Source organism: Schistocerca piceifrons, chromosome 4 (genome assembly GCF_021461385.2).
Source record: "Schistocerca piceifrons isolate TAMUIC-IGC-003096 chromosome 4, iqSchPice1.1, whole genome shotgun sequence".
Lineage (NCBI taxonomy): Eukaryota > Metazoa > Arthropoda > Insecta > Orthoptera > Acrididae > Schistocerca > Schistocerca piceifrons.
This window is the reverse complement of record NC_060141.1, coordinates 618,964,371-618,980,650: the sequence shown is the minus strand read 5'-3', so window position 1 is coordinate 618,980,650 and position 16,280 is coordinate 618,964,371. Positions and strand designations below refer to the sequence as shown.

At 37.9% G+C, this 16,280-nt stretch overlaps 1 protein-coding gene across 1 annotated transcript in view; it reads right to left on the bottom strand.

Annotated features, from left to right (window-relative positions):
* The window catches only part of LOC124794918, a 145,980-nt gene that overhangs the window by 17,871 nt on the left and 111,829 nt on the right, over nt 1-16,280 (bottom strand). Inside the window, exon 11 of the mRNA XM_047258622.1 lies at nt 314-505. Coding sequence (XP_047114578.1) covers nt 314-505 — 192 coding nt within the window. The remainder of the gene's footprint in view (nt 1-313; nt 506-16,280) is intronic.

Below are 16,280 nucleotides of genomic sequence, written 5' to 3'. Positions count from 1 at the left end.
CCATTGAAATCAAGGATGTTGTGCTCATCTGGATGTTGTGCCACTGGATGGTCAACTTCGTTCTTGGCCACAGTTTGGTGGCAGCCCATCATTCTGCTGAGGCCTGTGACAGGACTGGGGCAGGAAGTGCTGGGTGGATGGACTTCGCAGGTCTTGCACGGGATATGATCACTGTGGCAAGGAGATGGGAGTGGCATAGGGATGGGCCAGGTTCATGTGTAGGTTAGGTGGGTGATGGAATACCAATTTAGGGCAGTGGGGAGGATCTTGGTTAGCATTTCCCTCATTTCTGGGGATGATGATAGATACTTACTTGGGTGAAGACAACTAGCAGCACTGGCTGTTGATACAATAGGGGTAGTGCTAGTAGTTGACATTATACTTGTTGCAGCTGTTGTGACAATTGTTGTTGTTGCTGTTGTTGTTGTCACTGTTGTTGTCGTGGTAGAACTTTCAGGGTTTATTAATACCATCTCACTTGAGTCACTAGCAGCACAGCAATTGTCTGTAATGAGATGCAAAGATGAGCAAAGTATGCATGGTGTTTAATGACTGAAAAACAATCACTGTGCCACTCAAATATTTTCCTTTTGAGTGAGAGCTAAGACATTTTAAGGATACAGGGTACTTTTCTGGTTCAATATCATCTAAAAATCAACACCTATTACTTTCAGGCACTGTTTATAATGTATATGTTTTACAAATTTTTTGTTGATATCAGGTAATGCAGCACACTTTCTAAACAAATTAGAAGTATTTTGAGTATTTTTGAACCTGCTTAGGGTTATTAAAAAAATTATAAAGAAATTGATGCAATTTTTTTCCAAAATGCTTCCTCAAATTGAGGTACCATTTAATCCTATGTTACACATTTGAAGGAGACCAAAAGTTTACCAGATATGCATGACATGATGGCTGAGGTACTAGACCTATTTAATTATACCTACTATGTATATTACAAGGATTAAAAAATATCACATCTTACATTTTAATTTTTATAATGTTTTTCTTAGTAAAAATGTTACTTTTTCTATAATTCAGTCGATTCTGCTATAAAGCTTAGATTTACTACATAAGTATGGACTACTGCAAGCTACAGAAAAAAATCAGAACAATGCTTTATAACTTTAGGAAATATTTGTTCCTCAATTCTGAAAAATACAACTTGCAGGAAATTGCAAATGAAGATATGAGTCCAATTAAACAGTGCCTCAAAACATTCCTGAAGCATAGTCTTCATCTTGCAGTATTTCTTCATCTTCAAGCTTCCTCTTGGCATTCCTTTTAGCACTTCTAACTTCTTTCGTAACTTGAAGAGTTAATCTTCAGGTTCATGCACCTGTTGTCTGTCACACGCAAGCAATTGACCTTCCATATTAGAGCCATTTTATGCCTGAATTTCTCAGGACTTCCAACCTTCCTATCACTCCATCACTGAAACATATCACTGCATCTAGTACACCAACTTTTAATGTATATAGTCCTACGAAAGCATTCTTGGGCAATCTTTCCCGTATGCAACAGTTGAAACTTTTATTTGTATTCTGAGTGCCCCCATGAAGACATTTACCAAGCAAAACAGGGTCACTCAGGTCTCTAAAAATTGGCTCTATTTCATTCATAAAAGGCTCAGGAAGAGAATGCTTATGATGGTATATTTGACCACTTTCTTTCGCGTATTCGGAACCACACCAAGAATTTGCTCCTTTAGGGCAAAGTCCGTGAACAGGGTGGTCATCTGTGGATAACTTATGAAAGTAGGTGGCCCACAGAGCTTTTCTCATTGCTGTAACATCATTCAGAGGTGCAGTTTGTCTAATGGCCAGTCCATGACAACTCTGAAGAAGGTCTATTTCAGTTTCTGTCAATCTGCCTCGGCCAGACAGAGATTTTCCATCAGCTAGCAACTTTCCTTTCATTTCTCTACGTAGCTTCTTCTGCACATGTCCACAACACTCCAGTTTTGTTACCAAGGTATCACCATAAACATTGAACTTATTAATCTTATTGAAAGCTTTAGAATCCAAATTGCCTAGGTACTTCGTATATCTAATGTAGTAAACGGGCACTGTAACCATCATAATTCTTAGAATACTGATGTTCAATATGTCCTTCAGTGTTCCCATGGCAGGTGTGGCAGTACTTAGATAAGCACTCAACCAAAGTTGAAAACCCTAAAACCCTACTGAAAGGACACAGATTTGCAACAATACATGAGACGAAAGTAAATTTGTGGATGGCGCATTGCACGATCCAGCATGAGGCGTACCAAGACTGCTTCGGAAGTGGGAACAATGACGGATGCAGAGTATCAATTGTGGAGGAGAGTATTTCAAAGGAGGCCATGCACACAATAAGTACAAGGTATGTCTAGAAAAATTTTGTGGGCGAAGTTCAGAATTTTTTGAACAGACTTGGTATATAGCCTTTTTGTCCTGAGAGATAGCCTTGCTCCACACCAGGATTCTAAAACTCTTCGGGAATGTTTCTGGCTGTCTTTTCTGCTCATTTATTTCCTGTCTTTTCTTCAATTTCATTTAGTAAACTTCCTAGACATCTGAAACTCTCCACTTTCCCAAGTCATTCCTGACGAACTGTTATTCCACTTATGACTCTCTCCTCCTTTCTGGTTGTGATAATCATTTCACACTTACTTACACCTAATTTCATCCCACATCATTGTACTATTTGTTGTCAAATGGCCAACTACTCTTGCACTTCCTCCTGCTGGTTTCCCCAGACCATCTGCAAACATCAGTGCTTTCATCTTTCCTTCACCAATTACTTGTGCCCCACTAATCACTTTCTCATCCATTGCCACAATGAAGAGCAAAGGTGAAAGTGTACTTCCCTGCCTCAAGCCATTCTTCAGTTCAAATCAATCAGATCTCTCACCTTCCACTTTCGTAACTAACACTCCCGCAGAACATTTCTCTGGAAGATATAGTCTGCTTTTCTACTGCTCTGTTCCCCTGGGACCAGATCTACTGGGGACCTCCCTACTTTGAAACCATGTTGTTGTTTTCTTGTCCCCCCTCCAATTTTTGTCCAAATTCATGTTTCCAAAACTTTCTCAACATTCTTTGCACAATGGCTCATGAATGAGATTCCCCAGTTGTTTGTTTTTGCACTCTTTTTCTATAAGTTTTCTTCCCACACCCTTGTGATCACTCCCCTGCTGCTCCAGAGGAGTGGTATGTATTCTTACTGATGAATGATACTCAAGAAGGAAAACCATAAAATAAATTATCATAGAAGAGAGCACAAAATACTGCATGGATCTGTTTATTTTATTTGCACATGAGGAATCATATAGACCTCAAGTCTTCAAGATGGGATGGTGATCACAGTAACTTCATGTGAGGAAGCGCATGCCTCCTGTGAAGCAAAAATAAAAGCTCTGAGCATCACTGGCCTACTTTGCAGATTTTTTTTCTTTATCTGTAATTACATTTAAACATTTAAAAATGCTGATCTATTGGTTAAAAAAAAAGACAAAATAATATGTTCATACGGTTGTGCAATGGTGCCAAAAATGTTGGTGCCAAAAATGTATTTATCATTAAAAGATGTAATTTTTTTCAATGGTAAACATAACACAAACACTTAAACATAAATCCTTGTAGCACAATGGACAAAATAAGGCAGATGAAGATTTAAACGAAAGAAGAGATTATAAATTAAATGAAATTCAATGAAAATGAAGAACAGAAATAATGAATGCAACAATATGGATGACAGTGTAAGATGACAAAACAAGAAATTAAATCAATACAATACATAAAAATAATTAAAATCAGTTGTAAAAACAGAGCAAATGAAAAAATTAATACATTTACAAACTTGACCAAAGATTCAAAATAAAATAATTACATTTTAAACCACTCATTTGAATATATATAATGATCAAGTCATTTTGATATGGATTTAAAAATAAAAAATTTTATATTTCCTGACGGGATCAGAACCAACAACCTTCTGCCTGTCATGAACGCATCTTAACCACTACGCTATGCCACTGCTCTGAGTAATTCTATCAATTTTTAGTCTCTAGAGCATCAGATAAACTTCTGAAACTTTTTTTCGTTTATTACTTACAAACAAGGGTCCACTTTGATGAACGGCTTGAGGATGTGATAACTGGGATAATAACCTACATGACTGCAGCGATGGTTTCAAAAAGTCAATCCCAACCCTGGGGATTTTTCCTTGTTAGTTTACTTTGGAACCTTTGATAAGTCCCTAAGAAGAAAATCTAACAACAAATTGTTAGTATAATTCATTTTTTACTGAAGTTGATAAGTCATGAGTCTTACAGTCTTGAAACCTTCAGCAGATTAAAATATGGAGTCTGTATAACTGCCTTGGCTCCACAGAAGTCTATAATATAGGACGACCACATTAACAAATCCACACTGCTGGTCATTGAAAGTTCAAGACCAGGAACAGTAGCACATGCAGAAATTTTACTTGCACATGCAGTAATTTTACTTGCACATGCAGAAATTTTACTTGCACATGCAGAAATTTTACTTCTTGTGAGTATGCGATACATGGGGTACACATGGTGTGAAAATTATTACACAAAGTTGTCACCTATAGCAGCAACAACAACACCTTTAAATTGGCTGGGCAGGATAATTCCATGTCAAAACAAGCAATAATTCAACGATTTATAACCCTTTATCTCAGATTTTCACAAATCTTTGCATATTTGCTTATACGTATAACATACAAACTCCTGCAAAATCTTTTTAGTCTCAGACTACAACTTTATTTTACATTGAATTTTAAATGTAGTGATATCCTGATAACTGAGCTCTGCGAGAATGTCAGTGCAAAATGGTACTTATCTACATAAATGCTCGTAACTCGGGTGTTTATGAAGCTTCCGGACTTTGAATTTTTTTCAGAAGTTAAGTAAGGCACACAGTTAACAGATATCCAATTACTGAAAAATATTAATGTATGCCAATTTTTGATTTCAGAAAAATTGCAAGGTGTGGAAAACTGCTTATATCATATTTCTCCAACCAGCTGGTAATCTGATTTTGTTCTTAAATAATCCTCTAGATTGTAAGCTTTCTGATAAAATAAAAACTTTAATGGGTCTTCAGCTAATTGACACATATATATGAAATCAAAATACTTTTTGCTGTGATGGAAAAGGGTCATTTTAAGTAAATCCGTCCACTCACTGTCTCACATGCAAGCATATCAAATTAGCTTATTTAAGTATAACTCATTCTAGGCAGGTGAGTTAACTTTAAGCTGAAAATTTATTTCCTTTCATTTGACTAATTCAGTAATCTTTTAAGGCCTATAATATATATAATTTGGCTTTTTAGCCTCAGTGCTCTTTGTCTTTCTGTGAGACAGGTCATACCTGTTTGTCGTGCGGCCCTAACATTTCACTTGTATAAAGTACATTTTAAGTGAATTAGTGCTCAGTTAATTGCAATAGAAAATGTGAATTCATGTACTGTTGGAAAATTACTAAAAACACCATGTCATTTGACAAGACCTGAGTAAAATTCTACAAAAAATAGAAGAGCTGAACGAAGACCAACAAGATTTGATATTGCTGCAATCCAGTATAAGCTTCCCACAAGATCAGGAAAGTGCTACTACATGTGAACATCACAGATACGAGGGGCATTTGAAAAGTCCATACAAAAATAGAAACTACTTACGTGTTTGGGGTAAACCTTTCTTATTTTTCAACATAGTCTCCGTTTAAACTTATACACTTTGTCCAATGCTGTTCTAATTTGTTGATCCCTTCCGAATAATAGGAATTGTCCAAGTCTGCAAAATAGCCATTAGTTGCTGCAATCACCTCCTCGTTTGAATAAAATCTGAAGAATATGGGGAATGTGAAATGAGTTGGAACCCTATTTCCATTAATTGTGCGACCACAACTCCTGAGGTGTGTGCTGGTGCATTGTCGTGATGGAAAAGGACTTTTTTGTGGTTCAATCGCCGGCATTTTTCTTGCAGCTCATTTTTCAAACAGTCCAATAACGATGAATAATATGCACCTGTAATAGTTTTACCCTTTTCCTGATAGTCGACATAGATTATCCCTTGTGAATCCCAAAAGACAGTCGCCACAACTTTCCGGCCGAAGGAATGGTCTTCGCCTTTTTTTGTGTAGATTTTCCCTTGGTAACCCATTGTTTAGATTGTTGTTTGGTCTCAGGAGAATAGTAATGTATCCATGTTTCATCCACAGTGAAGAAAAGACGCTTAAAGTCCTGTGGATTCTTCCTGAACAGCTAGAAACCATCCTTGCAACACTTCACACAATTCCGTTTTTGGTCAAGCGTGAGCAATCGCGGAACCCATCTTGTGGATAGCTTTCTCACGTCCAAATGTTTATGCAAAATATAATGTACCCGTTCATTCGAAAATCCCACAGCACTGGCAATCTCACGAACCTTAACTCTTCTGTCATCCATCACCATATCATGGATTTTATCAATGATTTCTGAAGTCATAACCTCCACAGGGCGTCCAGAATGTTCAGCTTCACTTGTGCCTAATGGCCACTCAAAAAATTTTGAAACCACTTATAAACTGTTCTAATCTAAGGTGCAGAGTCACCGTAATGTTTATCAAGCGTCTCTTTAGTCTTCTGAGGTGTTTTGCCTTTCATAAAGTAATGTTTAATCACCACGAAAAATTCTTTTTCATCCATTTGTTGACAATCACTCGACTTCCTTGATTCACACAAATGCCAAACACAAAGTAATAGACTAATATGGCTGAAACTTGGTGTGCGTTCTTTGCAAAGATGCCACTAACTAAATATAACCTCCATACGGACCGGTGGAATTTGCATGGACTTTTCAAATGCCCCTCGTACAATTACTTAAAAGGCTTTAAAAGTCATCACAGAACTTCTTGTGATCCTTTCAAAAAACAGAAACCGCTAAAAAAAACTTTGAGGTCAGTTTGCTGGTCTTTGTCTAAAACATTAAGTGCTAAAAGAATCTATGTAAAACCAGACGAAAAACTGTGAGCAACATGTCATAACATTTGTGAACAGAAAACTAACATCAGTGATAGAAACGAAACTGATCCAGATGACTCATAGGTGACATTTCATGAATCAGTACTAAAAAATTGAGGATGCAAACAACACTTTACATGATTTGGGGTGCTCTCCCTTAACACTTCACTCCATTCCAAATCACAGCAAAGCCTCATAGGGCAAAAAGAAGGTAGAAAAAGTGGAGCACATTTTGGAAAGAAAAGTGTGCCAGGCATTAGACTGCAATATTGTATATCCTGACTGTAGAGAAGAAAAATTTGGTGATGAAATTGTTAAGAAAGCCAAGATTTAGATGCCACGATATTGTTAATAAAAGAGTGGCTTGTGTAAGAGTACCTGAAAGAATTCAAATTTTAACTTTAGCTCCAATCCCTTGGTCAAAGGAAAACATGTCAGAATTCAATGTTAGTGGGTATGTGGCTTGACTAGCAAGGGAACTGAAAACAGAAATAGGTATTTTATCAATTCCTAAACCAAAAAGGGGAAGTTATTGCTGATGAAGTGGTAAAGACTGTCACTGATTTCTACCAAAATAATGAATACATGCGAATGTTACCAGGAGCAAAAGACAAAGTTAGCATTCAGAAGAATGTTTATACGCAAAAGAGACTCATACTTTACAACCGAAGAGAACTGTACACTTGTTTTAAATGGGAGAATCCAAATATTAACACTGGTCTTTCTAAATTCTGTCCACTTAAGACCGAAGTGGTGTATTTTAGCTGGTGCTGCCGGCACTCATTCATTGTGTGTGTGTGTGTGTGTGTGTGTGTGTGTGTGGGTGGGTGGCTGGGGGGAGGGGGGGCGGTTACCCACCAAAATGTAAAACTGCTTTTGGAAGCGGAACACACTGAAAAAACATACAAAGAACTTACAAAATTTCTTGTATGTGACTATGAAAATGACGACGGCATGTTTAATCACTGTGATAATTGTCCCAGTGATGACAAACTATCAGAATTATTAAAACTTTGCTTACAACTACAGTTTTGTAATTCAGAATGAAATTCAGAGTTACCACTGGACAAGAAGCAGCTATACAATCCATCCCGTGAGTGTTTACGTGGTAAATGAAGAAAGTAAATTGGTAACAGTGAACCACTGCTTTATAAGTGATGATATGGAACAGGATGTAGTATTTCTAAATGCTGTCCAGAAAAAGGAATGGTTAAGTGGCTGACAGAGCATTATCCATAAGTGAAGAAAGTGCATTATTTCACTGATGGGTGTGCTGCTCCATATAAGAATAGAAAAATTTCTATTAATGCTGAGCATTCCTTTTTTGCTACTAGCCACAATAAATCTGTGTGCGATAGTTTGGGACGAACGACAAAACATATTTTGAGAAGAGCTAGTCTTGAACTAGTGGATGATGCACAAATAACAAAGATAACAACTGCATCTGGTGTTTATGATTTCTGCAAAGCTAATACTGACAAATGTGTCCCCCCCACCCACTTATAAGAGAAAGTCAATGTATATTTCCTATGCAAGAACCTCGAGATAAGATTTCCAACAATCCACACAATACGGTGGTACCAGGAATTTTCACCATTACGAACTACTTTCTTGTGATTCTTTAGAGTTCTTCTGAAAAGCCTTCCTTGATTTTTTCATTTAATGAAAATGCCCCACATTGGGCATGCACTCATACTCAACAAAATTCTTTTGTAGCAGCTGTATATGACGACAGTTGGTACCTTGCCTTTGTCAAAAATGTCTATGATGAAGAAGGAGACACTCAACTACTTTTCTTCCACCCACCTGGGCCGGCAGTGTCATTCTTTTGGCCTGAGAAGGAAGACTCTTGTTTTGTGTCTTTGGAAAACATTTTATGCACTGTTGGTGTACCTAAATCAATATCACTACACAGAATGTATTAGTTTAATGAAAACGATATGAAGTTAACAGAATATAATTTGTCACACTGGGTTAAAAACAGAGATGCTCTTAAGAAGTCTCACTGATAGCTTCAGGGATCTTCGCTGCTGAAAATGTACATTTTAAATTAACTTTAGCGTGGCTAGAATAATTGTTGTTTAAAGATGCTAATTTGACACACTAAATAAAGTTAACCTGTGTAAAGAAAATGTTTCAATTAAATTTATAACTTTTGACTCTAGTTTCATGAGGCAGCCTTTCTACATGTACTAAGTTTACATAATCTGATTTGAATGATCTGAACAATGATGTGATACATGTTAAATGAACATCCAATATCTATCAAAACTCAGGGCACTTCTTTTTCCTTTTTTTAAAAATAATATCAGGGTTTTGATAAAAATCAGTCTTGTATCAGCTGTCAGAAAGTGTTTTATATATTTAAAAATCATTAACAAGTTTCCAGAATGAGATTTTCACTCTGCAGCGGAGTGTGCGCTGATATGAAACTTCCTGGCAGATTAAAACTGTGTGCCCGACCGAGACTCGAACTCGGGACCTTTGCCTTTCGCGGGCAAGTGCTCTACCATCTGAGCTACCGAAGCACGACTCATGCCCGGTACTCACAGCTTTACTTCTGCCAGTACCTCGTCTCCTACCTTCCAAACTTTACAGAAGCTCTCCTGCGAACCTTGCAGAACTAGAAAAAAATTAAGATGGTTCCATTCTGGAAACATCCCCCATGCTGGGGCTAAGCCATGTCTCCGCAACATCCTTTCTTTCAGGAATACTAGTTCTGCAACGTTCGCAGGAGAGCTTCTGTAAAGTTTGGAAGGTAGGAGACGAGGTACTGGCAGAAGTAAAGCTGTGAGTACCGGGCGTGAGTCGTGCTTCGGTAGCTCAGATGGTAGAGCACTTGCCCGCGAAAGGCAAAGGTCTCGAGTTCGAGTCTCGGTCGGGCACACAGTTTTAATCTGCCAGGAAGTTTCATTAACAAGTTTGCTTGCGAGGCCATCCTCCGCAGCGAGCACAGAAATATTTGTTTTGTAAACAAAACCACTTTTTCTTGCTGCAACTTAATTGATTTTTCCCAGGTGCACTTCGTGTTTTTTCTTGCTCTAAGGCATCTCCAGTGGGATCTATAACGCTACAGTTTTGTTATTTTTAGAATATCAAACAGTTCATGTTGTGTTTCTTTATGTACATAAGTAATTACTTACAGTTTGCTGTGATCTGCGTTTCCTCTTGTCTGGTATTTATTTGGAAATAAAGTGGTAGTGCGAGCTCCAGACCAGAAATAAAGTGGTAGTGTGAGCTCCAGACCAGATGAGAGGAAATGCAGATCACAGAAAACTGTATGTAATTACTTATTTACATAAAGAAATGGGACGTGAACTGTTTGATAATCTAAAAATAACAAAACTGTATGTTCCAGATCGATCAGAAAATGCCTTAGAGCAAGAAAAAGGTGAAATGCATCTGGTAAAAATAAATTAACTTGCAGCAAGAAAAGGTTTTATTTACAAAGCAAGTATTAAAAATCAGTGTTTGGGCCATAACAGCTTGAGTTGATTTTCTATATTCCCATAAGTCAAGAATAGTTACTAATCCCCCCCCCCCTCCCCCCTCTCCCCCCCAATAAAGATACATCCCTTCTGTAACGTCTGGGGGAATATGACAGTGATGTGTTGAAAATGAGATACTTTCTATTATTATTATTATTATTATTATTATTATTATTATCATCATCATCATCATCTTTGTCTGAAGTAATGCAAACCAAATGAGAAACATTCTGTTGCGACATTCACATTTGTAAAAAATTTCCACTTTTTCTCCTCAAACTACATGAAATAGGTGGAGAAATTCTGCATTAACTAATTCTACGCAGAAAGTAACAAGTAGAAAAAGTTTCGTGAAAATCTGAATCAGTGGGTGTCAGTTATGGCTGATTTGAACTAGATTTTTTTTTTCATCGCAACACAAAGTATTGTGATTTCAGATTTATTTGTGTCTCCATTCATAGAAAAAGCATTAATAATTTTATTTTATTATGATATGTACAGTCTTGGGAATTACTTAAGACCAATTAAAAGTTCCCACCAGGTTGGGGAAATGTGATATACGCATTTTTCAATGTGTCTGTACCTTTTGCGGAAATTGGAAAGTGACACATATTAAATTGTTTTGTATTGTTCTTTGTAACTTTACTGCTTAAATAATTACATGTCTGTTAAGTATGTGCTTCTTTCAAGTTATGAAAAAAATTCCAAATCAAAAGCTTCATAAGCACCATTTTGCACTGACATTCTTGCAGAGACCAGTTATCAGAATATCGTTACATTTAAAATTCGATATAAAAACAAAGTTTTAGTCTGAGAGCAAAGAGATTCTGCACAAGTTCTTATGTCATAAGTACACGCAATTTGGCAAAGTTTCATGAGAATCTGAGATTATGGGTGACGTGACCTGCACGATTTGACGTGGAATGACCCAACATCAATTCTAACTGAGCTATGGTGACAGATGTGGGTGCATTATTTACATCATTCCATACTCCTTCAACCCTACACCAGACATCATCATCTATGGCGGCTGGCAAAAGGTGGCAAGGCAGTCTCTCAGCGACCCATGACCAGAAGTTTTTCTCTGTAGGTGAAAAATCTGAAGAATGTGCTGTGAGGACAAGTATAATAACGTCCGTATCGAGATAGGTCAGGACGATATGTGGTCTTGTGAAAAATAGCATTACAGAGATCTTGGTGATAGGGCACAGCAGTTAGTCATTACATAAAAGAAATGTAATGCCTGCTTTCCAAATTACTGGCACTCTGGACCAGGGGTGATCATGTTGTGTAACCAAAGGCACCGAGTACCATCATACCGGATGTACATTACACTGTCAACATTAATATTAAAACAGATACTAAAAACACTAAAAGCATCATGTGGAATGGCAGCATTTTTTAAAAATATAAACGAATCAACTGCATCGTATGGTGTTATCCATGGTTAAACAATCATTTATGAAGAAATATTAATGGCAAAACTCACTATCTATGTGTGTGTGCCATCACAAAAGTTTTCTATTGGAGGTGTTGAGGCACAAGCCATTAGCAGGCCAGCAAACCGTGTGACATCAGGGCCGAAACACTCACTCATTCACATACTCCCCCCCCCCCCCCCCCCCCCCCCCTCTCTCTCTCTCTCTCTCTCTCTCTCTCTCTCTCTCTCTCTCTCTCTCTCTCTCTCACACACACACACACACACACACACACACACACAATTTTTTAAGATGATGGGAGAAGCTGACAGAATACATGTCACTCACAATTCACTCATTTACTTATGAAACAATTTTTACGGGAATGAGCAGTGAGTTACAAAATGTGCCTGGCAAGAGAGTAAGTAATTCCACAGCTTTTTGTGACAGGCCTAGCACGGAAGAGATCATAATTGTCTTGGTGTGTAAGAAGAGCCAAAAGTCTACTGTACTCCATCTCTGTAAACAACATTCTAGACTTCTAGTTCTCTGGGTATACAGAGATTTTTGGCTCTCGATATATGCGACCAGCTGATGCACAGCTGTACATGCAAAAAACTTGGTGTGCCCAGATGAATACCTGCCACTTTTAATGTTCGTCCTTGACTCGTAATAATACTGATCCTGATAATTCACACTCCAACACACTTCTAAAACACTCTGCATACATTACATTGTTACAGTGTTTAATGATGATTTTATCCTACAAGAATATTTCTGCAGTCCTAGTCTTATGCACGGACTTATTTTATTTGTCAAAGCAGTTAGATACTAATCTCTACACTACACTTATTGCATTTTTTAGATTGTTAACTTTCATAGATGACTTCCTAGTCAAGTTACCCATCCCATGGAAACAGTAGTTATGCTGACCATCCTATGACAAAACGGATTTTTACATATTTTAGATGATGTGTCAGCTGTTGGCATGATCTACAAGTTATATATATTCTTTAAAAGAATCAAGTTTGTCAAGCAACTTTGCCAGCCCCCCCCCCCCTTTTTTTACCAGTTTCGACAGACCTATGCTGTCATCATCAGACCTGAAAGCTACAAAAACAAATGTGCCAAGTGAAGATGGCCTTAAAGTATACGACTTCATGCAACCACTGTCCACACTACTTCAACCTTAGAATGTACATTTAACATTATTAGATGAACATGCTTCTTACAACACTGAAAACCACATAGCGACTTTGCATCAAATTGTAATACTTGTAAAAAGTGGCAGGGAACATCAGCATGTCACAAATAAAATAACACACAAAATAAAACGTACACTTATGTTCAGAAAAAACAGAACACCTTGAACGACTAGAGATAGATGTTCTTATTCACAAGACATGTGCATTAATATGTTCTGCAGAAATGACTAAGATCTCAACCATGTCAACACACGGATTCAAGGTCAATGTCGATATCACGGCACACTACCTACCGGCAAGCTAATGAATCACTGTGACCTGAGCAGATGTGCAGAATGCCTTGCTGACTTACACGCAAACCTCACTGTCAAATCAGTGAGTTTGAAACAGGACGCATTATCAGCATAGGAGAATGTGATGAATCCATCCAGGAAATTGCTGCTCGTGTGGGACGAAGTGTTTCAGCTGTGCAAAGGGTGTGTGCAAAATGATTCACATAATTCTGTAGAACATGACAAGGAGGGTCAGATCGCACTACCCAGACCACCCCCTGAGAAGAAGTTACAGGCACTTCGTACACTTCTCCGTCGATCTTTGATGAATCTGCAGAAACATGTTAGTCGGCAACGGTGTATGGACCAATGTCACTGGGGACAGGAATGGCATCAGAGAGCGTTTTTGGATGAATCCAGATTCTCTTTGTTTCAAAATGATGTTCATATCTTGGTTCACCACAGACGGGGAGCAGCATCACAAGACATACAGCGCCAACTCAAGGCCTTGTGGTTGTGCTTTGGGTCACGGCTGGTGCATGTCCAGGGCACTGTGAGCAGTGTGACCTGCGAACCCACAGCCATACCTTTTCTGCACAACACCCCAGAACATAACTTTTCTTCACAACACCCCAGAAGCCAATTTTCAGCAAGACAATGCACAACCACATATTGTTGCGCACACACACACGTGTCTCCTTGGTGTCACAGAATGTCGGCCTTTCGTCAAGTCCCATCAGGCCACCAGACTTATTGCCAATTGAAATCGTGTGGAATGAGGTGAAACAATGGATGCAGCGCTGTGACCCAATGCCAACCACCACAGATGAACATTGGTACCAGGTGAATGCAGCACGGATGGCTACACCATAGGACACCCTCCGTGCCTTACACACATCAATTCCATCACGCATGGAACAAGTTATCAGGGCCCATGGCAGACCCTATGCCTACTAGGCAACAGGACACATGCTGAACTGAGGTGGCCGAAATGCTAATCATTTCTGTACAACATACTAATATACACATCCTGTGAATAAGAACAGCCTATCTCTAGTCGTTCAATGTGCTCTGCTTTTTCTCAACACGAGTGTACAACATGTTGCGCTGATGTCACGGGATACACTAATTGCTTGATGCCACAATGGCAACTTAGCTAGTATAATATTTTCGCAGGGAAGTACACAGTTGTTTCCACAGTGGGGTCCTATAATTTGATACATGTGCCATACAGCCTTTATGTCTTCTCCCAATCTCATTAAAATTACTTTTAGTTAAATTGCGAATTTAAAATAACTGATGTTTTGAAAATATACAGTGCCTTAAAAAAAAAAAAAAGGAGAGAGAAGAAGAAGGCAAATACACAATGAAATACACATTGTCATCCTTTACAAGTAAACTTATAATAAGATGTCACTTTTAAAAAATAAGTTTACAGTAAACATAGTTCAGATTAGTCATCCACACAGAGCCCTATCACAAGCCCTGACTGAAAAGATCATCAAGGTAACTATATACAAGATAAATATAGGCCATAGCCATGAACCATACAAAATATCCCATGAAATAATATCAGAGTCACATAATAGTACTCTTCGCACCTTATAAAATATGATGATGTGCTCGTCGTTTATACCTTCTAGTTTTTAGTTTAAGTAGGCACAAAGTAGATCTGGAGTTCAGATGTGAAAATGGTACCAGATGTCAACATCTTTTACATAATAACCTCTTAATACAAGAATTTTTCTATGTAACTGATGCGGTGCCCGATGCTTATGTTTATTACAGATTTTGTTAAGTAGATACAACAATGAATACACAGTATGCAGAAGTTTAACTGTGTCGAATTAAGGATCAGATAAAAATGATATAGTACCAATGCCAATATTTCACACACGATGACATCTTAATCCGTGAATGAAAAATCTTAATATAAATGATTCGGTGCTCGATTTTTATGCTCATTCAGGGTGTATACAGGGACAAGGGAAAAAAAATCCCAGATTTCCCGGTTGAAAATACACTTTCTCCTGGGTGAACATACACTTTTCCCGTGTTAAGTGATAGTATAGTTTTCCTCGGCACTGTAAAACTTCTCAGTCCTTTGAATGTTTATGGTTTTACATGGCGACGTAGAATTTTCCGGCACTTTAGAAAACGAAACTAAGGGGGAACAAAACACGTTTTGGAAAGATCTTCGATGTGCAGCAACATGTATGCTTCATATTTTCGTGTTATGAAGGTATAAATTCGAATTCCACCATACACCTCATGTCACTTTCCAAAGCATTGAAATCAAGATTGCGACGCACTTTTGTAAGCCAGTCATAGATTATGTCACGTGATCTCACCAGCCGAAGACAGCATAGGACACGTGATGTAGTCAGCCAATAGCAAGATCACTCTTAAGCAGCGCGAAAACACATATAGGAAAAGTTAATGGTTTAAATTAATATACATAGTGTTGCTACAAGAAAAACATAGCTTTCACATATAATCGTCGTCTTGAAGATTAATAAGCTGCAAGAGACGCTAAGCTTCCACATATAATGTTGATCTTTTTTGCGCGTGTTACACTTTCAGATATATCACACAAATGTGCCTGCAAAAATTTTAATAATGGCGTAAATTTCTGATCTTTTGGGCTCGAAATTCTTCTAGATGGTCATCCTCAAAGAGTTGATTTTTAATTGAGGGTCAAACGCTGTGTGATTTCAGAAATTCATCGTACATTCTCACACATTGTTCATCTTGTGTAAAAGTAAATTTACTTTGAAAGTAATGCTTTTCAAACAACCATTCGCAATATTTTCCCGCGACCTGTTAGAAACTGATTCGTTTCTGCAGTTGCCAGAGAGTGCCAGGTAACAGGCGCAACTGCT